Source organism: Strigops habroptila, chromosome Z, assembly GCF_004027225.2.
Source record: "Strigops habroptila isolate Jane chromosome Z, bStrHab1.2.pri, whole genome shotgun sequence".
NCBI lineage: Eukaryota > Metazoa > Chordata > Aves > Psittaciformes > Psittacidae > Strigops > Strigops habroptila.
The window spans coordinates 83047426-83073078 of NC_044302.2; the positions used below are offsets into that span (position 1 = coordinate 83047426).

At 40.8% G+C, this 25653-nt stretch overlaps 1 protein-coding gene across 11 annotated transcripts in view; it reads left to right on the forward strand.

The window, feature by feature from the left end:
* Positions 1 to 1931: 1931 nt before the first annotated feature.
* Positions 1932 to 25653, forward strand: part of SLC38A9 (solute carrier family 38 member 9) — a 64894-nt gene continuing 41172 nt past the window's right edge. For 6 of the 11 annotated variants that reach the window (XM_030470977.1, XM_030470980.1, XM_030470978.1 and 3 more), the window contains exons 1-8: positions 4014 to 4115; positions 10785 to 10935; positions 19145 to 19277; positions 19850 to 19971; positions 20121 to 20184; positions 20299 to 20392; positions 21244 to 21414; positions 24051 to 24110. In XM_030470977.1, the coding sequence (XP_030326837.1) occupies positions 10832 to 10935; positions 19145 to 19277; positions 19850 to 19971; positions 20121 to 20184; positions 20299 to 20392; positions 21244 to 21414; positions 24051 to 24110 (748 nt within the window). In that variant the 5' untranslated portion in view covers positions 4014 to 4115; positions 10785 to 10831. Of the gene's footprint in view, positions 1956 to 3525; positions 3601 to 3627; positions 3859 to 4013; positions 4118 to 10784; positions 10936 to 19144; positions 19278 to 19849; positions 19972 to 20120; positions 20185 to 20298; positions 20393 to 21243; positions 21415 to 24050; positions 24111 to 25653 lie in introns of those variants that run through there. The other 5 variants (XM_030470976.1, XM_030470975.1, XM_030470974.1 and 2 more) reach the window with 5 other exon arrangements.

A 25653-nucleotide genomic window follows, 5' to 3' on the forward strand; every position in this document is an offset into this window, starting at 1 on the left:
ATTTATTATAAACAAACAAAAAGAACACTATCCTTTTCCCACAGTTTTTTGTTATGCCAGACTTGGTAGAGAAAAGACAGGGCTAAATTCCTGGCTCAAGAGTTTTATGTTGAAGTGCAGGAGAACAGAGACAGGACTTGTATCCATTCAATGCCTCTTTTAAAAATTGCAGAATAAAAGTACTCTGTCCCTTCCACTTGTGTTTCTGAGCTACTTGGGTTTCTGAGTGTACGTGTTCTCTGCACCTTTTTTCATCCTGTGAAATAATACAGCAGTGCTTATTCTGAAAATCATACAGGAAGTGTAAAGCATTCCATAAATGTGATGCTCATTGGCCTGCCCCACCATGTTCAACAGATTTGCCTTGTCAGAAAATCTACTTGAAAAACTGTGTGCACGTTTTAAGATCTTTCATATCTTCTGTTGCAGAGAAGCGACACCAGATCTGTAATTCTGCAGTGAACTTCTCAGTGTCTAGTAGAGGCTTAGGGCAACAATAAGGCAAATTGCTGCAGCAGATGGAGGTTACTTTAGAGTGGTCTCTGAATTAAAGTTCTGTTATTTTCACCTTTCTCATGCTCAGCTGAGCCTTACCCTTTAGAGCTGCTTGTTTTTCAGGAACATCAGAACAGGACATGTTTGTGCTCAGAATGTGAAGCAGCCAAGAGACTTGGGAGCTAGCTTCTCTGTTTCACAATGAGCTTAAACCTGCACCACTGGAGATGAGGCTGTGCTTAGTGAAGGTAGCAAAGTTAAGTGCTTGGAGTTACTAGATTTCAGTAAGTTATCAGTAAGATGCACAATGTCCAAGGATGAGGAACTCACCTCTCTGTGGGAAGAGCATTAAGCTGTTTCGAAGCTCCTGAAGCAGCATCTAGAACTAGCAGGGAGCTCGTGAGAATTTTATCCACTGCTCTAGCTCTGTAACACACCATCTTACTTTTTGCCTAAAAAAGAAAACAGGGTAGGCTGTTTCATGAGCCAGAACAGCTTCTGTTTTCATTGCACTGAAACTCTCTTTTGGACATCTATAAAGAAAAAGAGCAGTACATCTGCTCTCCTGAGGATAGATGGTTGATGGCAGATGTGCTACTCTGGTACACATAAGCCACGCCGAGAGCTTTCAAATAGTTCATCCTCCTTTCCACCAAGAGGCTACCATGCCCTCAGCTATGCCAGCAGGACTTCACGTTCAGCACTGCCTAACTCTAATACTTTAAAAGGTAGGCATAGGGAATGACTATGAATGCAGACATGGTGGCAGAGCTGTAAGAACTGGTGGGTGATCTCTTAGTTCGTTTTAAGTACAACCAGGTGTCACAATCTTGTAGATGAACTTGGGGAGTTCTTATTTTCTTCCTCTGTTCCTTTGATTCTGCTCATTGCGGGACACTGTCTACTGCCTCCAAATTACTTCCCACTCCTTCAGGAGAAGCCAGATGATGAAATTTTGTGAATGTCAAGAAATCACATGGAAAATCTAACTAATTTGTTCAATTCAGAAGATTCTTCAGGAAGTTACAACTTTTTTTTTTTTTTTTTTTTTTTTTTTTTTTGCCTAAGGCTGCTAACTTTTTGATGTAAACCATGGTGGCAGGGCACAAGATGTTTACTGACTACCCCTGAGGTCATGTTGTCCACCCAGCCACACTCAAGCAGAGTCATCTAGAGGCAAAAGAGAACAAACTAGTAACCTGGAGCTGAAGATCACCAGAAAAAGATGTAAAAGTACATTACAAAAACTTACAAAAATAACCTGATGTGTGAGTGTAACTTCCTTGAGTGAGGAAGAAGAAACCAGCAATGCAGACATCATACTCCTCCCAGGGAAGGGCTCCAGATGCTGACAACGTGACGTAACGTCTTCTCCTCACACCACCGCCCAAGAATGAAACCACCAGCCTCAGGACCCTGAGCAGCCGAAGGGTGAGCATAACACAGGAAAGAGGCAGAAAGTAAGTGTATGCATAAACTATTTTCTTCTTTCTTTTCGTGTAACAATTACAGCTGGACTAATAATGAGTAGACTCTTGGGATTTCAGTTATACTAACAACAAATTCTTGGCTTTCTTTATATATAAGGTGTGCTTTCTCTTTGACAACAAACAAGATTTTGAGTGTAACACAGTTTCTACATCCTAAATGCTATCCTGATGTATTATCTGTATTTTTCAGAAGGAAATCTAGAGTAATCTGTAACAAAATGCAAAGCCCACTAAGTTTGTTAGCCATGTGATCATGCCTCTATTTGCAATGATGGGGAAAGCATTCATCCACTATAATGTTCTACAATGCCTCAATTTTTTGAATTTGTGCGTTTTACAATTATCTTACACCTGCAAGTACAGAGCAAAGTATGCCTTAAGGCTAAATCAAAAGAAGATTCACCATAGTGTGAGGTGGAAAGTTTTTGAAGGGCTGGATTTAATACTCTTTTTGTCATATAGATTTACCAAGAGGTCCTCAGTGAATTTAGGCTCCCATTTTTCTAAACACTGCCCAGGCATGTAGCAAGAGACACTTTTTGCCTGGAAGGTAATGTGTCCTCAGAACAGAAAGCCACAACACAAACACTGCAGGGCAGCAACTTTTGTAAAGACGGGTGCTGGCAGCAGTTTTTGTGAGGGAGCAGGAGGACTCTCTACATTTCTGTTTGCCTTGCTCGAGATTCTTATAGTAGAACATTTGTATTAAGCGTACCTTGAGGACTACAGTTGGTGACCAAGAATGAAAAGAAATGCAGGTCATCTATCTCCTGTAGTAGTAACTACCTACGTCTAGCACAGGACACACGATAGGCCTGCAGGAGTAAGACTAGATGCTTGTAAACCAAAAATAACCAATTGTTCATGTATCTCTACTGCATGCGGTGTTAACACTGCATTTCAAATGCATGTGGTAGCAGGTGCATGGACTTCCTCACTCATTGACCAAAATCTTGACACGTCTGGGAGGAGCAAGGTATGCCTGGCCCCAAAGAGTGGCTGAGAAGCAAAAGACAAGAGTAAGTTTGCTGGTCTACACAGTAGCAAGAGTTTTGGTCCACCTGAGCTTGTGTGGAGCTGAGTTTCATGATGACGGGTAGTGGTCATGCCTGCTGCCTCACTGCTATCCACAGCCTGAAATTCAATTACGCAGCAGTTTTCTTGCACGATCAGCTCCATGGGTGGCCACATGATCTGTTTTGGGCTGCACTCAGAACAGAAAGTACAGTTTGTGATTTGTGTCTAGCTTGTTTTGTAACTGTGTGCAATTCAGCAGTTTTTCCCCAGCATGAGCTATAAATATCCCAAGAATTTGACTTTAACCAGAGTTTCAACTATGAAAAGGACGTGTTGGGAACATGTCCTAGGACCAAAAGACCTAAGTAGTAAACTTCTAAGCTGCATTGGCTGGCTGGTGTTCCGGGTGTCTCGCCTGCTGACCTCTCCTGTGCTCAGCAAGGGTTGCAAACCTCCCTGAGCAGGTCAGGAGACTTGGGACACGTCACTCCCCACAGAGGTGCTCAGCCAGTCACGTTAAAGCCACCGTGGTTTGCCTTGGCAAGGATCAGGCCCACACTCGTCAACACGCTGACCAAGGAGGCATGGAAACAAACGGGTGAGAGGCACCTCATCCACCATCACCACCAAATGTGAATCTTTTCTTCGTGGCTATTCGGTAAACGCTTGTCTGTACCGTAACGGCCCCACTGAGAACTGGGCCAGGCACGGAGCACGAGTACCTCACATGAAGGAAGCCCAGCGCCTGCACACCGGTGCACTCGGCCGCCCAGGCGGACACCGTGCATACGGCGGAGCAGAGGGGGGCAGCAGCCGCCGCCACCAGCTCCCACGTTTGGGGTTTGCGTTACCGCAGGTACTGACCCCGCAGGGCCCCCCCGTCCCGACACGGCGCCGGGAGCGCGGCCCCGCCCCGCGCGCGGCTCTCTGGGACGCGTAGTCCTGCGCTCGGTAGCGCGCGGCTTCCTCAGCCGGGCCGCCCTCGGGAGCCGCGCGGCCCGCTCAGCGCTACCGGCCCGGCCCGGCCCGGCCCGGCCCGGCGCCTCCTGCTGCCGCCGCGGGAGCGCGGGGCTGCCGGAGACTACGCGGAGCCAGGCGGTGTCGCTGCCGCAGGTAGAGCAGTCGCGTCTGGACGTGTGGCGCCGGCCGGCAGCGCCCTCGGGCCCGGCCGCGGGGCGGGAAGGGAAGGGCGGCTCGGCGGGGCCCTGGGGTCGCGGGCTGCAGGGAGACGACGGGTACCGCTGCCTCGCCCGCTCTGGCCGGAGCGCAGCTTGCGCCGGCGTGTTGGGCCCCTTGAGCGGTGGCGGCCGAGCCGAGGCTGCCTCCCTCCGAGACGCCCTGCCGTCGAGGCGCTGGGTCTGCGGGGAGGAGGGGGACGGGAGGAGCGGCGCGGGCCGCAGAGCCTGGTGACACCCTGCCTGGTGCGCTTGTAACGAGGGAAACCGAACAGAACGCCAGAGCGCTGTCCGATGTGCAGAAACGGCGTGACAGCTCCTCGGGTGACCCATAAATCGGGGAGTAGCTTACATCGGATTTAACGGGCCTGTGGACCCAACGACCTAAAACCAGAATGGTGTTAAAAATGTAAATTAACCCCTAAGGTGATAACTTCTTGTTCCTGCAAGAATTTCTTTACAGTCTCCACCAAAAAAAAAAAAATTATATACAAATAATATTTGTCTCTTGGAGACAAATCAATGTTCCATTTCCTAATTTTACTCAGATTCTGGCAGCAACCACATAACCAGTGGTGCACTCTGAGGTGTGCAGAAGCTCAAGAGTGGTTCAGCTTGTATATTCAAGAGGCTTTTTCCCCAAAAAAGTTACTAACTTACATTGCTTATACAGTTTTAATAATCTTCACCACACAGTTGTAGGGATGTATGGACAAGCTAACGAGTGGCATGCTGTCCCAAGATACTGCTCTTAGGACAAGCATTCTTCAGTCTCTTATGGTGGAGGATGCACTGCCCCAAAAGAGGAACCAAGGAAGTCCACTGTCCTGCTTTAAAGTTCTTCTCATTCAGTGTAGGCCTTGCTTATTTCTCACAATTTATACACGCACATCCCGCAGTTTGAGGTTTATGCCCTGAGCTTTCTTCATGCATTCACCTGAAAATTTAAGAGAAGACCAGGTCACACCAAGTAGCATTTTTAAAAATAGTTTTCCTTTTTTGAGCTAAATGGGTTCTTGTATTTAAACCACAAGTATGAGGTGGGGAGTTAGGAGTAGTGACTTTAAATAAGAAATGAAACAAAATGTGCCCACAGTTTAAATTGTCTCATTTTATTTGTGTAATCCAATTGATTGGGAGCAATCCTTTTAAGAAACACTGGAAATGTGAAAAGAAAACAACTGCTGCAAATAAGCATAAGAACAGCATTTGGTGGCAAAATCACTATCAATTTAAGACTGCAACAGGTTGAAAAGTAACAAGTTATAGGTGACTAAGTTCTGTATTCATTTATTCTAAGGTGCGTGACTTCCAAATTAAGAGCTCTGGCTTTATCTGTAATGGCTGGTCCACAGAGTCTCCTTCTACACAGGGAAATCATTATAGAACCACTGCTGTCTGTGCCTCAGCTTCAGCTCTAGTGACATGGAGGTCCATGTCCTCCAGTTCTCAGAGGTCCAGCTGCTGTTTTTCCAGCACCATGTCCAACTGCACAGATAGCCATGGCTGTGTTGGTAGTGCTCCTCTGCCTTCCTCCCCCTGCCCTCAGGGAAGGTTCTCTGATAAATAGGAGACCTACAAACCAGTAAAGCACAGTCTGTGCTTGTGGGATGACTAGCATGACTGACATACTGAGCACAGTTTTGTTCCTGGTGTGGGGTAAACCTGTTTGGTAACCCTCTTGCGTGGCCTGCACTGTAGCTCTGATCTGTCAAGGTGCGTGTCTCATCTTAAAGCATTGGCATACACATTTGTGGCTGAGCTGTAAGCCACCATTGTTTGATTCACAGTGCAAGCAAACTGTAGTATGGTTTCATTATCCAGTACAAAGAAGACCAGATCGCAGAAGACCAGCACAACCACCAGGCTAGAATGAGTTTTCTGAATCTGCTGGGTCTTCACCCACCGATCTTCACTCCTTGAAGCTTTTCAGACTTTGTAACAGGAGACAGGGAGAGAACCTGAGGGCAGTCAAAGTAGAAACTCATAGGGGCAAGCCAGCGAGGATTAATGAAGGTCTAGCCCTGTTTAGATTACCGTCTGAAAACCATGTGGAGTGTAACCCAGAGTGGGACTGGAAAGGGTAACTTGTGTACCTCTAGGTATTGCTTCATAGTTTATAACCAGCAGCAGAAAACCTGCATTATTGAATTCTCATCTATTCGTTCTCTTTTGCTGCCCTTCTGGTACAGTGCTTCAGATGTATGTAGGAGAATTAAAAATGGGATGAGAGGGCATATTGAGCTTCACCACAGCAATCTGTGTAATTATATCCTGCAAAGAAAAGGGACAGCAAGATTTAAAGTCTGTGCAGACTTCGGATCATTGAAAGATACCTTGACATTAATGATGTTTGAATATGTAGCTGATTAGATATTAATGATGATTAGGACTGTATTGATAGCATATGATTGGAAAAAGTACCTCCTGTTTTAAGCCCTTGCCCAGAACAGAATCCCAAACTTACTTTAGCATGCTAGCAGCTTTGACAGATTTTTTTTATATCTGGAAGAATATTTAAAGTTTTCCTTATAGATGTAGCCATTCCTTCTTAAGTGAAAGTGTGCTTTAAGGCAGTGTACAGTAGTTCCTGAAAGATGCTAGTGTCAATGTTGCTCCCATTTTGTGGGGGTTTTGGTACTACAAAGGTATGTCCAGAATGTATTTCCTTTATAACAGCTGTTGTGGAAGATCTATGTTTTTTTCTTAATAACTGTACTGGATAAAGCCATGAAAGTTCAGGGATATGTTTTCAACAGCACTTAACACTGACTTTTATGGGGGTAGCAAAGCCAGAGTATTGCCTCCATGGAGTCAAAAGCTTGGAGGGCTTAGTTGCATCAGTTACATGATAGGTTACGTGTTTCACAAGCAAAACCGAACACTTTCCTCACCAAAGCTGAGTTGGAAAGGAAAAGAAATATGGGTGCAGAGAAAACACTCTCACAGTGTTTTCCTCTTAGTCTCCCCTACAGCATGCTGTAGGGGAAAACGTAAAATTTCTTCCTTTGTTCCTGCTTCATCAGGAAGATTTTAGTTGTAGGAGAATGCAGTTAGCACTCTCTCTGATCTTCATCTCTGCTGTCACTGGAGAAAGTTGAGAGACAGGATGCTTGTGCCACAGGAGGACAGAAAGCAGGTCCCTGGAGGTGAAAAAAGAGAATATGCAGAGAGAATGGTGACAAGCAAATAGCAGAGGACCTGAGAGAGACAAGAAGGATTTTTAGAGAAGAATATAAGGCGGAATTGTTGGGGAGAAAATGCGTATTTCTCATTCATTACCAAATACCTTACAAAGCGAACCCAGTATCTGTACAAGGATAATTAAACACACAAACTTGTATTTAAAAGGCTGGAGGTTACAAAGTTGGAGTATTCAAAGATTGGAGCATTAAACTTAGCTAAGTTTAATGAAAATTAAAATTTCCTAGGTAATCTTAGTCATCTTGGTAGATACAAATTATGGTATCGATTAGAAATAGTTATCAGAACATTGTTTTTCTCAAGCTGGACATTTCTTAGAATGAGAAATGTTTTGTCAGAGCAGCAGAGTGATAGTGTTCAGTTCACTTTTGTGTGAGACTGATCTGCCTTATCTGCTGCTCAGCAAACCCTAACTAGTCCTCTTGGACGTTTTTGCAGTGCGTAGTATGAGTCACAGCTAAGTTTTATGTAAAAGGCAATTTCACAATGTATCTAGGGGACGAAAGACTGAGAGATTAAACAGCAGGGAACAGCAATGCTTTTAACTCGGCACTGCCAGAGACAAAGTGCCATGAATTCATGTCACCAACTCCAGGTACACTACAGCTAGCAGGAACCTCTTTCACACTTGCAGGAAAATCCAGTTTGACAGCAAATGAGTCAGGTATCCTTAAAACAGCTTTCTCCATTTCCAAGCAGCCCTATGTTAATTCCCAGAGATCCATAGCAATCCTCTGAATGCTACAATAGCCTCATGCTAACTCTAATCATGGTGTCTCATACAGTACACAAACAGAATGAGGTGTGTCAAGCAACTTTGATTTTTGACATGAATTCTTCATGTTTGACATCTCAGTCCTGATTATAGGCTTTTAAGACCATATAGAGAATACTGCATGTAATATCACATTTTTTTAAAAAAGAAACCTCTAGAATGAGGTGAAAATAGGTCAGATACCCAGTATAAAAACTTTAGGTAATTAGGACACTAGGAAAGTAAGCAGTTGAGAAGAGGTTATTGTTGTGTTAGGCAGTGAGTTCAGATAGCACAACTGGCTCCATCCCATGTATTAAAAATTAATTTATTGAGAGCACAATCCAGCCAGAAGGGGTGGAAATTAGATAAAAGAAAGGTTAATCAGGTTCATTCTTCATTTTGCTCTTCTGCTTACAGTTGTCTTTCAGGCTATACTGGCTCCAGCTGCAACATGTGTGATAGCTGCATCTATTTGTAAAGTAATCAATTTGCTGGCCATAAGCTTCACCTGTCTGTTCTCAACAACAAGCACTTAAAAAACAAATTGTTGTTGCTAATGGCGCTTTTAAGTAAACCCTAAAGAGTCTGTAAGCAACAACTCTGTAAGCTCCAAATCATGATGTCAAGCCAAACTTAGTGTATGCCATGTTTAAGAATGATTTTTTGTTTTTTCTTTATGAAATATTGTAAAATGTCTGGGTTCTTTGTAGCCATAGCACAGAGAAAATCAAACTGGTGATCGATGTTGCCTGCATCTGCCAGATTGATTTGTAAAGCACAAATATGTTGTTTACAACAGGTTTTACGGAAGGGGTGTATTTAAAGCAGTATCTTAAATTACCATTTGATGCCTACTTAGTTTGTGCTGTAAACCAGGGGCTGTGAAAGGACAGGATGTCAGTACCACAGTCTTTTGGAAAATTCTGACTAAAACCACTTCCAAGTGTTTGGGTTTTGAATTAATTTTCTATTTCAGTTTAGCCATTATGAATTTAAATTTTCATTTGCGTTTTTATGGCTAAATCGAAAGCGTGATTTAAACTCTGAGTTGCAAAGATGCAGGACAGAGTGATGAGAGCAGAGATCCCTTACCAGCGCTCAGCACACCAGGGGATGGGGAGGGAGAGGAAAGCAGAAGCTAGTGCCTGTCCTCTAAAATGTGCTTCCTCAGCGGGGTGAGATAATCTTAGTGCTTCTGCAGTCCTCGCTGCATGCTCCTTCAGTATTTTTCCATGCCTCCCTTAGCTATTGTTTGAATCCCACAGAGTGGACATGGTTGAAAAGTAACAGCTTTGCTTCCTTGTTCATCCTCTCCTTCAGATTCTTTGTGTTTTGCTGGTTTGTTTGGATTGTTTTGCTGGTTTTGGTTTGGTTTGGGTTTTGATTTTTTTTGTTTTTTGTTTGGTTTGGGTTTTTTTTTCCCAGAGACGTTAGCAGGATGAGCTAAGAGGATTGGCAGCATGCAGCTAGGAATGGATAGAATCATGTCGGTGCTTAACTTAGGTTGATGTAATTTCTGGGGCTGGGCTTGTACAGTGTATTTCTATGAGGATGCAGAAGGATCACACACACCTCATTCTTTCTATCTATCTTCTTACATCGCCACCCCAGATTTCAAATGTCCAGTGCGATCCTTCCTTACCCTGTGCCAGCTCTGGTTGTCATCTATATTTCCATCAGCCTCTTTAACATTCTAAATCATCAGGAAACAGTCCCACTGAAAGAGCAGATACTTCTACCATTTTTGTTTGAAGGAGTCCTGGTTGAGAAACTCTTAAGGAGGTAGCGGGGATGAGAGCTGTTAAAGCCATTACGTTTGTTCAGCTGCACACAAGACCATAGCTAGTCCCATGTGAGGACTGTAATTCAGTTTAAGTAGAATTCCATTAGCTTAAAAGCGATCTGCTCCCCATTGTTTGGCCAGGAGTGCTCTGAATGCATATAAGACATTATTAGTAATGCATTATTAAACCATTCATTGCCTTTAATTCAAAGAGCCTGTACATGGTAGACTGCAATAATCTGATCTTTATTCTGGGAAATACACTGGAAAACTACATATATGTCTGCTGCAAAGTTTGAAGTAATTTAGTGAAACAATAGTCTCTAATAACTGATAAATTGTTCTCAGCTGTACTGTTTCAAGTTGGAAATACAGCTCCTGTAAAAATCACACTGGTCTTACAGAGGAGCAGTAAGAAAAGGAGTCCCATGCTTTGGAAACAGGAAGATAAGACCTATGTATTAATAGACTTCATGTTAATTTGCACATGGTAGACTTTATTCTTAGCTGTGTTAGCTCAAAGGATTTTGAGCCTCACTTTTTACAGACTTGTTTCAGTCCCAATATAAGCAACAGCATCTATCATATTCATTTAATTTATATTGTCTGTTGTAGTGCTAGGAGAGATTTGGAGCGTGATTGTACATTGACTACTTTACTTAAAGGGATAGTGTGTTGTAAAAAATACTGTTACCAATGTAATTGCTCTGTGATGTTTGCATTATGGAATGAGAATTCTCTAGTGGCAAGTTGAAGGTGCTTTTCACCCCAGGAGCTTCTGAAGCTGTGGGACTTTGCCAGTGTTAAATGTCTAGCAGGGACAATTTTGCTTAACTGTAGTTGTCTCATTTCCTTTTCTTTAGGTCGGAGTAACGGACAGAATCTAGAAGAAGGAGGTACTTTCACAAATATGGAAGAGGATACCAAACCTCTCCTGGTTCCTGTGGGAGGCGATGAAAGCAGTTATGGCATCATGAATATACAGTTTAATCCCGAAGACTTTAGGTGCAAAAGGTATGAGGAAGACTAAAGCTACAGAATGATTATATAGCCATGAGTTGTTTAATCTTTGCTTTTAGCAACAGAATTCTGCAGAGACAGAAAGCTAACATTTGAAAACCAGGATCTGAGTACGAACAGTTCCTACTTTGTCTCTGTATATTATTTCCAAGCACCAGGTGAACAGATGTTCATACTGTGTTTTGTTTATAAGATTTTTGACATCACTTCAGAGAGTGTTCTTATAAGAACTTGGCATGTGGCTTTTAAAGTGCTCTTCAAACACCGAGTATCCTGTGTATACTGAAGCATTATGGTTTTTATTTAGCATGATGAACTGAAATGTTGAGACTATACAAGAAAGCTTGCCAGATGGTGTTGATAAGTGACTGTCAGTATGTGTAAATGGGTCTGTATGCATTCTACAGGTCATGCTGGAAAAATACATTATATGCTAGCACTGAGCAACCTTTATTGCCTTTAAGGAAAAAAAATGTATTGTTTTTTGAGACTGAGCAAATATGAAAAATTCATGAGCCCAGAGTTTTTGCCATGCCTGCAAAAATAATACATATCTGAGTGGTTCTTTTGTATGTTTTCTTAGAGTTTAATAGCTCTGTTCCCAAAAGGAGGTCATAGTGGGAGACTTAGAATCATAGAATGGTTTGGGTTGGAAAGGACCTTAAAGATCATCAATTCCAACCCCCTGCCATGGGCAGGGGCACCTTCCAGTAGACCAGGTTGCTCCAAGCCCCGTCCAGCCTGGCCTTGAACACTGCCAGGGATGAGGCAGCCACAGCTTCTCTGGGCGCCCAGTGCCAGCGCCTCACCACCCTCGCAGGGAAGAACTTCTGCCTTATATCTGACCTAAATCTCCCTCTTTCAGTTTAAAGCCATTCCTCCTTGTTCTGTCCTTGCATGCTCTTATAGTGCAGTGCCCTCTGCTGGTGTAGTTAAGATTTCTGTGAGCTGGTCCTGGAACCAAAACTAAGATCGGCGTGGGAACTGCCCTTCTGATCCTAGCTGAAGGCACCAGATCTGCGTTTTTTTTTTTTTTTTTTTTTACCCCCAGCTATCCCTTGGACCCCGTTTATGGCTCTTTTTTTCTTTTTTACTTTTTTTCCCCCCTTCCCTTTAATCCAGCGTCGTGTTTCAGTAGAGCAGTTTTCCTGAGGGAACAGAAGATGGCACTGTTGTATATAGAATCTTCTTGTTGGGACCCACTTCAGCCAAGAGCGTTCTTGACGGTAGTGTTTTGCTGCTGTCTCAGCCCGCAGCTTTAGAAAGCCATGAGAGCCAGCTTACACGTTAGCCAGGGGCTAAACAATCTCTCTTTTCTCTGCGAGCAAAGGAAAGAGGATAAGGGTCTGATTGAGCCCAGGGGAACAAAGGGGGCATAGGTGTAGAAGCCTGCAGAATTCTGTATATAAAAGTTAGGAAACAGTGGAGCACTTTCACATGGGAAGAGAAAATGCGCAAAATGAATTCTTGCTTTATTTTCTTTCCGAGGAGTGTGTGAGCCCCTCATGGTCCTCCTGGCATAAGACAACTGCTAATTTATATGGCTTCTGGGAGTTCCTTGTGTTAGAGGAAGTATGTGTTCTGTTTGAAGAGCAGTGGATTTCAGGTGGTGTGGTGATGCAGTTGCAACAAGAGAAGTTTTTGCCTTTGTGATATATCAAAATGCCAAGATTCACTTTTCAAAAGTGAGGTTAGGTATTGTTTCCTCATTTTGTGTTTTTTTTCCTTTTCTTGTGATTTTTAAAGTTTGGAGACTTGGCTTCGTAAAATGTCTTAGCTTGTGGTGTTAGGTCCCCCCCTCACAAAAACAGAAGTGTGTACTTGGATTATGTTCCCACCTCCACAGCTTACAGCTTTGCAGATCCGTCCACTTGATCTTTATTGTGTCTCCCTTGAGTTCATTCTCTCATTTTCTACAACCTAGTCTTCTGCCTTCCAAGCACGCAGAGGCACAAAGATGAAGGACATGACCCCGGGATATCAGGAAAGCCTGCAAATCGTAGTGGGGCCAAAGTTGAACTCCATCTCTGTGTATTAGAAGAGGCAGACACAAGTCTTTACAAAAAGGAAGAAAAGGCCATCAGCGTCCATGTCAGTCATGGTCAGAGCAGTGAGTTGTTTGAAGGGCTGCTTCATTACAGCTTTAGGGAGTAGCAGCTCCAGGGAGAGAGGTTTATCATGCATAGAAGTATCCAGTGGAGTGCAAGTGCAGTAGTACATGATTTGCTCTGCTTAATTTTCTCCATTTTAACTCACTATTCAGAAACTTCATCAGGCGTTGGTGGGTGATCATTTTGCTTTGACTGAGATAGCTCTTGGAAGTGTTTTGTGTGATTTCTTATAATCGTTTGTCTGTATTAGTGCTGTTCTGTTCTGTTGTTCGGGTTGTTTGAGATTTAATGGCATTCACATAGTTACTTGGTTTTCTTAACAGCTTGAAGGCTGTGGGATTTTTGAAAGGCATGCTTTTCAGTGTTTACATAAGAACAATAAGACGATTGGGTTTTAGAGTTGTAAATTATTTTGTCTCATATTCTGTTGCTAATTTGGGGAAATGTAAAGCCAGTCTTAATCCTTTTGAAGAGGATGTTATTGTTCTCCACAATGACCCGAATTACTCACACCATACTAGGTGTGTTTTGCCTATTTTGTAGGTCCCTTTAAAACCTACTATGTCATTGCTGCAGTGGCTTATTGATGATTATTGTATGCAAGAGATGGAGTTTCTGGGTTTTCTTCTGACTGCCCTTTAAATCTATTCATTGTCAACAGATACTGCAGTTGTCTTCAGGAATACCTGAACCTTCAAAGAAACAAGTGATGTTTTGTGTTGTTTGTTTTGCGTAGGAGAAAACTTGACAATGCCCCCTGCTAGAGGGAGATCAAGCCTTCTTCCTTTTTTTATTCTTTTTGAAGTCCTGAAGTGTTCTCACATAATGTAGATCAGTAGGTGAAATTAAGTTATAAATTAAACAGTGTCTGTAGATGGCAGCTAGAGAAGCCTTTTTCAGGCAAAAGTGTTAGTTCCCTTTTATTTTCAAAGTTCTTTCATCTTACTAAAGGTAGACAATGGTCAGGACTAACCTGTGCAAAACTGCCTATTCATTTCTGCAGTCATTATGCTTTTACCTTTCCACACCTATATGGTCTTTTTACTCCATTGCCTGCAATGTTGCTAACATTTATTATATAATAATAAATAATATAATAATAAATACTATACGATAATATAATATAATATAATAACATAGTATTACTGCTTCCTAGCTAGGAAAAATTTGAACCTTCTTAGTTAAGAACCTTTGTACTTCTTTGTCAGAGAAAAGCAGGATAGCTTTGCCTTTGGCACATAAGAGGGAACAGTTCTTGAAATGTGGTATGGTAAAGCTTGTGATTCTTTATTTGTTAAAATGTGTTTCCTGTAAGCAAAAGAGGCGGTTTAGTATTTTGCTCTGAAAGGTTATTTTGGTTCTGCATGCAATGTTTTAAGATACTTGTGTGGTCATGCTGTTACCTTGTAATTGTCATGACAAGGGTGATATGAGTGTGAAAAAAGTTTTAAGTAAAATGTATTGCCAAGAGACTTAAGATCTTGTAGGATAAACTGTAAGCGTACTGTTTACAATGCTTAAGTAAATTCAGACAGCTTAGAAAGTAAAAATCAAGTCAGTTGTGGAATTCTTTGGAACAGTTTTCCTTCAGAGAAGCACGTGGACATCTGTAATGTTCCCATCCAGATATGCAATTCCCAATTTAGAAATAGCAACCTATGAGTATAGTTGTCATCTTACTACTTTTTCTCCTTACTTTAATTTCCATCAGTTTTACTCTTTAGTTTCTCCTCTGCTATATAAAGCACTCCTGTAATAATTTGGTAACTTAGTAAGATAGTAAAGCCAAGCCACAGGAATTAACTAGCTTTATTTTTGTGTAGTAATCCTATTTTTTCCTTGAAAAGTTAGTTTGGTGTGGGGTGTCAAAGAAATATGTGCAATAAGCTAAAATAAGTGGCTCCTTATGATCTCTTTGGAGGAGAGGAAAGAAATTGTTAAGCATCCTGTAAAGAAGATTTTTTTTTTCATATTTATTTAAATGTGAAAAGTTTGTGTAATGTGAAGTAATTAATTATAATCATGTAGAGCCAAAAGACACACTGGCACAAAAAATTGTATTAAACTGTAACAGCTCAATACTCAGACCACTCCTTTTGATCAGATGTCTAGAAACAGTTGTTTGTACATCGCCAAACAAGTTTTCCTATTGTGCTGTTCCCCCTATCCCTTCAAATCCATCACTTGCACTTTGCCTAGCACAATATTTGGCAACAACATTATTCATGAACATCTCTTCATTTTGTTTGCTTGCAAAATTGCTACCAAAGTTTGTAACGTGAGGAGGTTTAGACAGCCCTCTTTTTTCCTGAACCAGCACTAGAATTCTTATTAACTGTCCTTTGTATGCATGAGAAATAACTAGCAGATGAGTGTAGGTGCAGGTTTTCTGGGAATGGTTTCTGATATACATGTGCATGGTAGAGCGTATGGAAGGTGTGGCACTCCTGCATGAGATACTCCATCTTGTCCCTACTCATTGTGCTGTGGGAAAACAGCTGTATTTTAACAGTGTGTTAGCCCTGGTAAAAAGACCATTGTTTTTCAGGCTAGCTATTCAAATATAAATTGGAATTGTGCTTTTTGGTATGAGTATAATAAAGTCATTTGGCAGTATAGTCTATCTCAATGCATGGAAATTGTCTGCACTGTTCTGCATTGTCACACCCTCCAGTCATGTAACCTCTCCCTTTCCCCCAGATGACATTGTCCCACATCCTTTTTGTAATCATTTTGCCACGTGAGAGAGATAATGTGGTTGCTTGTTTAAATCATAAAGTTTTCTAGGAATCTGTTGCAGCTGCTGATGCTTGCTTGTAGAGAGTGCTTGTCTGCTAGACTCAAGATCCCTGAAGAGAGTTTGTGAGGTTTAGATGCTACCTGCTTTGGGCTATGAAAATCTCAGGTTTTGAGAACTTCTTTGAGTCTTTGAGAGCTTCTCAGACTTCTGTCTGAGTATGCCCTACAACGAGTCTTTGATCTGCGTGTAGCTGGGGTCTGGGAAATTACCCTGATTCCTAGACAGAGTGCTACCCTCTCCTAGGGAAGATCAGGGAGGAAGGTTGCATCCCAGCCTGCCCACATAGCTTCCATGTCAAACTGGTATTTTCAAAGAGATCTCAAACCACCATAAAACTGATGGGTGGATAATCTACTTTAGCACAGTCACTTGCTCCATAAGACTAGAGGTGCAGTTGTCCTGAGAAAAAGGAAATTAATTGCTGGTTTAGATAATTTTCAACAGATGTGCACCAGAAGGGATAAGAGGGGAAACAGAGTAAGTACTGGCAATGTTAAACATGCGTACTGCTCCAGGCAGGAAGCAGCAGCCACAAATACATAGAATTTCTTTAGGGTTGTTTAGTTATTTTTTTCCTCACCCATATATTGGATTCTGAATCATATCCTTTTGTTTTGTGCTAGTCCATAATTGCTTTTCAGTCCAGATTCTGTTCATAATACAACAGAAAATGAAACATCTTCCTATGAGGAATTTATTTCCCATAGACAGGGAAATTTTTTGCTTTACATGAATATTTTTCTTGATCTTTGGTTGTTGACTAACACCACTGCTTTCTATGTAAAATAAGATGTTATATTCCTGTTTGCTGATATTTTAATTTTAAAATCATCCATGGCTTTAACTTGAATTCCTTTAAAAAGTAACCTTCCACTGTCTTCCACACTGGAACAGTTTTCTTTGACATCCGTGTCAGCAGTTGTTGAACACCATTGTGAAGGAAGTCTTTGCCATGGATCTGCTATCTTTGAAATGAAATGCAGACTTTGTCTCAGTGTAATTTTTCCACAGTAGCACTGGAAGCTTACAGGGTTGTACTAATAATATTTACTGGAAATGGGAAACAGGTAGTCTTCATGAAGCTCTTCACACTATGCAGCTGCTGTATAATTAGCAAAATACGTTCTTGTAAGTGTTCTAAATAGAATGTGTGCCAGTGATTCAAAAAGAAAACAGCAGAGAGATGACTGAGAGCGGGGAGGCATTTAAACATATTACGTTTCCTGTTTTCATAACTACAGTCTTTATTTTACAGATCTTGTAATGAGATTTTTTTAGCATGTCCAATGATTGGATCAGCCCAACAAATTCTAACCTAGAACAAGTGAAATCTTCTAGAAAATTCACAAGTATTTCTGTACATTAAATACCTAAGGAATCAGCCCTGTGTGCCTCTGACTTGGGTAGTAAAGGTATTGCTTAAAATTTACTCCTGTTTAATTGCGGTATCTCTCTTAATTGTTTATAAGGACGCCACAGAAGTACACGCACTAAATGGGAATTTCCCCTTTCATGTCACAGATGGGGGGGGGGGGAAGAGTTGAGAACGTTTTAAAAATTGAGAGTGTGTTCACTTCCATTTCAGTAAGTGGGAAATGGCTTAGCAAATCTAAGCCATTTTTTCCATGATGAAGGAAGACATAAGAATTAATGAAGTCTAAAATGAAGGAAAGAATGAATTTGTGGAGAAGGAAGTTATTTTTATCTGTTTTCCACTTTGTCAGTTTTTATTAGTCCAGTAAATACTCTTACCTGCTGTGTCCACTTAAGCAAACAGGAATAAGGACCTAACTTTATCTCTTCCAAAGATACAACAACCAGCTTCAGAGCTGTATTCCTTTTCTTCCTTCCAGATAAAAGGTAGGGCTATGGTGCAAATGCTTAATGATTCACTGGGAAAGAGAATGGGACCTTTGTCACAGTATTGAAAGCTGAGGCAGGAGGGGTTGACCACGTTCCTTTGTAGTCTGATGGGTATTGAAAAACGGTCAGTTCAAACAGACTTTGCTCATATTAGAGGAAATATGGCATGGATTTATTGCTAATTTAATTTCTGCTCTTGGTAGCCTGAAACTTGTGATCTGTACTTTAGTGGGTTCTGGTTTTGGGATGATTCTTGTTTCTGAGTGATTTTAACATCAGCCTGAAGAAGAAGGTCAGAAAGATGTTGAGACTGCTTCAGGAATTAAAAGCACTGGTGAAAAAGAAGAAACCCCAAACCCCTGTATCAATGCTCATAGGTCACCAGTATCCTCTCTATTGTTCGAGAAATTAGCCTGTCAGTGCTAGGAATGAATGTTTAAGCAATAGGGTAGTATGCCTTGATTTAAAAAAAAAAAAAATACCTGCAATGTCTTGATTAGGTTGCATTTCTCTGGTAGCACCCTTTGCATGAAGCTGGATTTATGTTGTGTTGTAACTTTAGTGAGTGGCTTTCACTCTGCTTGTTGTGTAGCTACATGAGAGCAGAGAAATCAAGGAGCGTGTGGTTTGTCTGCTTTCTCCTTCAGTAGCTGTGACTGTGCCTGCAGTCTAACTCAGCTGGGGAAGAGGGAAGGGAGATGCCCTGTATTCTGTATATCTCTATGAGAGACATGTAGGACTTCTGTTGCTGACAGTCCTGGTCCCCATGATTACTCCAATTAAATCTGAAGGGAAGTCATGAAGTGGTTCAAAACTGCAAATGGACAGCTGTTGTTCCGTGTACTGTAACAAATTCCATTCCTGGTTGTATAGGTTAAAAATAGTATGAGCACATGGACTTACTTGGGCTTGATTCCTTCCTCATTAAACACAATCTTATACAGTGTTTTTGGATAGATTAGGAGTTGCTAGCCTTTTCATAGGTGGTCCTCATTGCCACTGCTCAGTCCTCTATCTCCTTTCTGCTCTTGTGTTCTCACGCTTTCTGTTTCTACCAGTGTTCCTCATCACTAGTTCTGGCAACACTGGTTGGTTATAAGCATTAATAAGCTTGGCCAAGCTTATTAACATGTAGTTCTCGTGTGACTCATTGTTGAGAACTAATAGACTGAATATTAGGTGTGAATTTTGATGTTAGGTTGCCCCACAGAATCTGGGCAAGAGGCCATTTTAATATGGATGATATAAACATGTGGTTCTTTCATGCATGGCAGCTTCCCTCCTGGCAGTGATATTTTTGCATTTACTTTGTGTCAATGAATGACAGGCTCATCCTGAATGATGCTGAGCTGTGCTCTGGCTTGTATGTTAGCTCTTGTGTTTTAGCATTTTAAAGATTTTCCTTTTCTTTCTTTTTCTCCTCCTTTAGACCATTTCATGTGGAGCCTACAAATATAGTCAGTGTGAATGATGACATGCAGAGAGCCACTGATGAAGCTTCAGCGATGAATAAGCGGATTCATTACTATGGCAGGCTCACATCTCCTGCAGACAGGGCATTGGTAAGGCAAAGGCAGGACCAGATAAACTGAGTGGCCTTTGGCATGTTGGGTCTTCCACAGCCTAGATTTATAAAAGAAGTACAAGTGAACGCAGGGGGAGAATCACTCTGCAGCTTGCCTTAAAGTAAATATCTAGTAGCTGAGTGCCTTAACAAGGTCTTGTGTTATCACAAGTCGTGACTGACTTCTTGTGCAATGCCTTTACCATCCAAAGAAAACATAAAAACAGCTTGAACTTTGTAACAGTGGTCGAGGCTGCCCAGATGTGTGTACTCATTTCTCCCACCTATAAGTGGATTTAAGCAGTGGTCAGCTGCAGTGATTGAACTAGCAAGATCTGTGCATAGCGTGTTACAGACATTTTGCAGAAGAAAAATATATTTTCCTGCGATCTACTAAAAATCTATCAACTAGGAGGTTTTTATGGGGAGAAAATTAATGTAGTCCAGTTTTTCTTTTTTTAATGTAATTTCATGGAAAGGTTTTGTGATTTACAACAGTTGGCTTGGTGTATTTGGGACAATAGTTACTTTGGTGTTACTAACAAGTCTTGGTTTTTATCCGTTTGTTAGATTGCGCCTGATCATGTACTTCCAGCTCCTGATGAAATCTACGTGTACAGTCCGCTAGGAACTGCTTTTAAAGTTGACAGTTGCACAGATGGCTATGGTAAAAACTCCAGTATAGTGACAATGTATGTTAAGCACCTTGCCATGTATTAGCCAGAAAATGTGTTAATATTGATTGTTCTGTAATGTATGCATAATTATTGTAGCTGTAAGGATAGTATGACATAAGAGTGCTGCTTAAATTATTCACTGGCTTTTTTTTTTTTCTTCCTAGATTTATGATATGGAACACAATGATGGGTACATCTATCTTAAGTATCCCATGGGGAATAAAACAGGTAATACTATGAAAAATGTATGTGTATGAAAATGGTTTTGGCAACATGGCTTGCTCTTCATTTTTCTGTAGTGTTGCTGATAGATAAACTAAACTGTGTTTTTCCTCTTAACAGGCAGGCTTTACTTCTGGAATCATTCTCATCTTACTGATGGGCATTTTGACTCTTTATTGCTGCTACAGAGTTGTGAAATCGCGGAAAATGATACGTAAGAAATACGAAGCTTCACAGTGAAAATATTTCCATTAAGTGTGAAATACAGAGGTCTGATAGATTCTTAGTTTGCCTGTATCTTTACTGTATGTTAGACCTAACCTGCAAATAAAAGCTGTTCCTTTGAATGTCTCTCTGTTTTTGTAGTCTGGAACTAAGCTCTGTAAGCTAAATGTCTGTGTTCCCTTATTGGATTATCCTTCAGTTCCTTGGGACCTAAGTATTATAGCCAAACCCAAACTCTTAGTAAGCAAAGTTTCGCATGTTCACTTACTAAGCGTTTGGCGAGTTACAGGAGTTAAGAGGCTTCCCTTCTCTATAAGCACTGTGCAGTTCTTTACATGTATTTCTGATCATGTTCCACAGTGGAATATGTGGGCTATAGCTGTATCCACTGATGTTGTATGCCTGTACACTAGTATTTGTATATAATGTGTTTTGGAAGCAATTTACAGACAATTGCCTCACTGACAGTGGTTCTGCTTAGAATGTACTTTTGTTGTTCAAAACACATCTTGCAGCACTTGTAGTTGGTGCTTTTATGCATAAACTAACCCTTCACTTCCTCTAATAAAGGCAGTTAAGACCTCCAGTTTGTGACAACTCATTTCTGGGCACTGTTGAGGACTAGTTCATGGTCTGGTCTACTTTGCCATAATTTCTGCAAAAGGCCTTAGCTGTAAATGCATAGCTGCATTTTTACCATCATGTCTTATTCTGGTGCTTCTGGAAGTACTCAGAGTAGTAGTATTCTGAAACAAGAACACATCCTGTCATGAAGAGTTCTAGTGATTCTAATACAACATTTTGTTTAGATATATTTCTATTTTTTTGTATGTTCTTCAGCTTTAATAGATACCTCAAACTGGGAATTCCCAGATGTTTGCAAGTATTACTTTGGATCCTTTGGTCAGTGGTCAAGCCTCTTATTTTCTATGGTATCGCTTGTTGGAGCCATGGTTGTTTATTGGGTGCTTATGTCCAACTTTCTGTTCAACACAGGAAAGTTTATATACAGTAAGTATACATTTCTGATTAACATTTACAGCTGTCTTATGGAAAGATCAAGACTTTGCTTTATACTGAAAAATTATTGTCCATTTTACTTAATCTTGATTTTTCTGTTACTTTGACTGAAAAGTCAGGCAAGAATAAGTAATAGTGTGGGGAGTTATGAACACAGTTATATATATTTTCAAAACCAGTTTCTCAATTTTTCTCTTAAAGTATGGTCTTAATGGAAGACAAAGGGCCAGTGATCTGATTTGCATGTCAGTAATGAGGCTTCTTGGTGTAGGTTAAACAACCCAGACCTGGTTGCTTGTTTCCACTTTGTATTTTCACTCCCTCCTTGTTTGCATGTAACCATTTGAACAGCCATGTAACAGGCGAGGCTGTTGGAATGATCCAGATCAATGAAAAGAAATCTAGTTTCATTCTAGATTTCAACAAACACACTTAGAGTGCTGCCATATTGAAAATTTTTGCAAGTGTCCCTGAAGGAAGGATGAACTCTAGCATTGTGAAAGAACAGTTCCTAATCTGGCATTGCTACGAAAGAAGACATATCGGTTATTTGCACCCTTATACGTGCACAGGCACGCAAGCCTTTGTGGATACAATCAATTAGGTATATAGAGCTGTGGGAATAAATGATGGAATTGAGAGCTTTGAAAATCTGACTCATAGTATTGAATAATACAACTAAGATTTAAGAGTTTCTGTTTTGAAGGTAATTAACAAATCTCAGGCAAGTAACAGCGTAGACACTTTACCTTAGAGTTCCACCACCCGTGAAGGACATACTTCATTGGTTAATGACTGGTGTATTTTACATCTGACCTAATTCATGTATTGTTAAGACCATTTCATTTTAGACTTTGTTGTTTGGTTGGGGTTTTTTGGTTGGGTTTTTGTTTGGTTTTGGGGTTTTTTGGGGGTTTTGTATTTTTTTGTTTTTAAGTAAGGTTAGCACTTTAATCCTGAATTATTCTAAACCAAGTAACTCCAATTCTATTAAGCAAACTTCAGAATTAACAAAACAGTTCCTTTTCTAGGAAGAAAAGTCCTGCTTTTCCCTGAGTTTGGCATGTTAATGTATCACTCATCTATATTTGTTTGGGGTTCTTATTTAAATTGTTTGCTCTGTGATAAGTAATCATTGAATTCTTGTCCTAACTGTCATTGTGGCTACTTGATTAGTAGGTTATAAAATGGGTAATAGGATGTAGGTTTGACACAATGGCATTTTCCAGCCATGCATTCCAAGTTATTCAGAGTGGGGTACAGTGTTTAATTCTGCTGCTTCAGATGACTTTTTGAACAGTCTGCACACACAATTAGGTAGGAACAAATTGATCTCCTAAGGAAGGATGGTCTAGAAAGTAGTAGTATGCAAAGAATACAAGAACTTTAAGCCAAATATGATTTTTTTGTCTCTTTTTTTCTTTTTTTTAACATGGTGTGCTATCCTTTGCAAAACAGAAATAAATCCAGAAATTCAAGTGCTAGTCCTAAGACACTTTTTAAGTACAGAGGAAACATAAATTGGCTATCTGTCTATAACAAACTTTAACAAACTTTAAAGTGCTCTAATTCTGTAAGACGTGCCAGTTCTTATCATGGCTTCATGCTACATACGTTTTTTAAGTAGCAACACAAAAGAGTGGTGAAGTGAGGAGCTGATGAATGGTATTAGTTCAAGCTGCTGATTGTTGTATACACTGCACTGGTATCAGTAAGTGTGAGAAACTCAATTGTGATTCAGGGTGTCATAAAACATGATGAAGAAACAAAAACTGTTTTCTTCCCACAATACATTTTGCCTTTTTTATGAGAAACAAGCTGCTGTTAATTGCATTTCAAATGTCTGAGGCCTACTGCCCCAGTTGAATTTATGTGTGCATAATACACCCACATGCAGCAGAAGCAAATTTTAGCAGAGACACACTAATTAAGTTTCCAAGCTGATGGGCATTTTCTGAGTATATATACATAAATATAAGAAAATTGCTATCCAGTACTCTCATACTGGTGAAGTTGCAGAAACTTGGAAATACCTGGTGGGGCAGAGCAGTAAAGCAGCATAGGAGTGAGTGTACTGCAAACAAAATACTACTGGAGATGACCGTAAACAATGAGACTTAAACCTTTTTCCAGAGATTCCCTTTAAAATACAACATGGAAAAAGCACCCCACAGAGCCTCTTCTGAAAAAAAAGATTGGAAAAATCAGTAGGGGAAACTTTTTCCTTATAATACCATGTGGACTAAGGGTATGGTTGCATGTGCTTTGTTTCTGTCCCAAAAGAGGCTGTAACCTACTGTACAACACTGCAGATGGAGGAGCTGGGATAAGCAGAGGTGTCCCTGCATTCCAGCAGGAACAGGAATGAGCAGCTGTGAGGGGAGGCTTGACAACTTAAGAAAGGGACAGGGCTATTGGGAAGAAAGTAGTGCAGTGTGAGGGCTGCTTTAAATACTTCTAAAAGAAAGTTTTAAATTACCCACTTGGAGTTGGAGGGAGTGCAAGCTGATGTATCACACTTTGATGTAGTTTTCCAAAATACTCCCTTATTTAATTTTTATCAAGTCAACAGGTAAAAGCCTGATAGCAGATTTGGGACATTGACAGCAAGATTTTCTTCTTTTCAGACTTTGTTCATGACATTAATGTAACAGATATTGTTCCTGGCACGAATGGAAGTAATAAAGGTAAGAAGCACTTATTAGTATTGTGTTTTGTGGTTTGGGGTGGGAGTTTAAAGGCAAATCATCGTGTTTCCATACCTAACCGCATTCCAGTTATAAAGTTCTACCTACCTTTTTCAAACAAAACCAAAAAAAAAAAAAGGTAATTTTCTATCTGGGATTTGTACTTCCACAAATAACTATACACTTGGAAAGCTTAATGATGTGGGGGGAGGGAGGAGGGGAGGAGACGGGAAGGAAAGGGAGAAGAAAGTGGAGGTGGGAATAAGGATGAAAAAGTAAATTATGAATTTGTATATACCCAAATAGATCCTCTTTAAAACCGTGAATGTTAGATCTCTTAACAGTAGTTGTACAATGAGGATTAACTTTTGCACTCTAAAATTGAAGCACATCAGATCTGCTTGCTGTTTAAAATCTTAGCTGGGGCATCTTTGCTCCTCACGACCTCTGCAGCAATATTCTTATTTTAAAAAATGCTGTAAGAACAGCTTTAATGATGCTGAGCGCAAGAAAAAACAAGTGCCAGGCCCTACATGAGCATCTGCTTGTGTTTTGTGAAGAGTTTTTTACATTTGCACAACTAAGAGAAGAAGCTGCAGTCGAGTATGGAGATAGGGCTGTTGGGAGTTCTTAAGCAGGCAGAATAATGTACAGTGAAGGCAGGAGAAGGGCATTGTCAGCATCTGATCTTTCTGCCTATATACAGTAACTGAACATGTAGTGCTTTGTTATGGAGCAGAAAATTTTCTGTATCCTGAGTGCTTCTGGGAATGGGGAAGCCTTTCAGTACCAGCCAGGCAGCTGTGTGTCATGCTGGCTTCAGTCATGTTTCTGGAGAGCAGCTGCTGAAGTCAGGCAAAGGAGTTGAGAAATAATTCTGAAAACCAGTTGATTTGCATCAGTATTGAATCCTGTATCCCCTGCAGTCCTTACCAGAAGGCACCAATAGCTGCTGCAGTGCTCTTTCTCGTGTGTTTTCTGCTGCTTCTGCTTTTCTGTCCTATTCTTATCCATCAGGGGCTATAACTTGGAGACAAAGTAGACAACAATATTCCACAGCATCTTCCAGCAACTGGAAAATTTAAATCAGCTCCTTCACAAAATTAAGGGCTGCCAGATGTTCAGATGTTCAGACTCTTGGCATGGCATTCAGGGCAACTAAGGAGATCAGTAAGAACAAAAGCATTTTTCAAGGTCTGTGAAACAATCCTCTTAACAAGCAATGGAGAGAAAGCAAATGAGAAAACTGGACGTAAATGAACACAAAGGTCTCTCAAGAAATTTGACAGAACATTTTTCACGCTTTTGCCTTTGTAACAGAACAGGCATACAGCCAATAAGGGAGGGAGGCTATCATGTGCTGTGGTGATGCCAAAATTTAAAATAAGACACAAGAACAAGAAGACAAGTTCATATTTCAACACACAATTTCGTAGGCATGTGTTAGAAAGAAATGCTGATACTAACAAAGATCAAATAAGCACATTTTTGTCAAGGGATCTTTTTGGTTGGTTGGTTTTGTTCCAGTCACTTTTTCAGATGC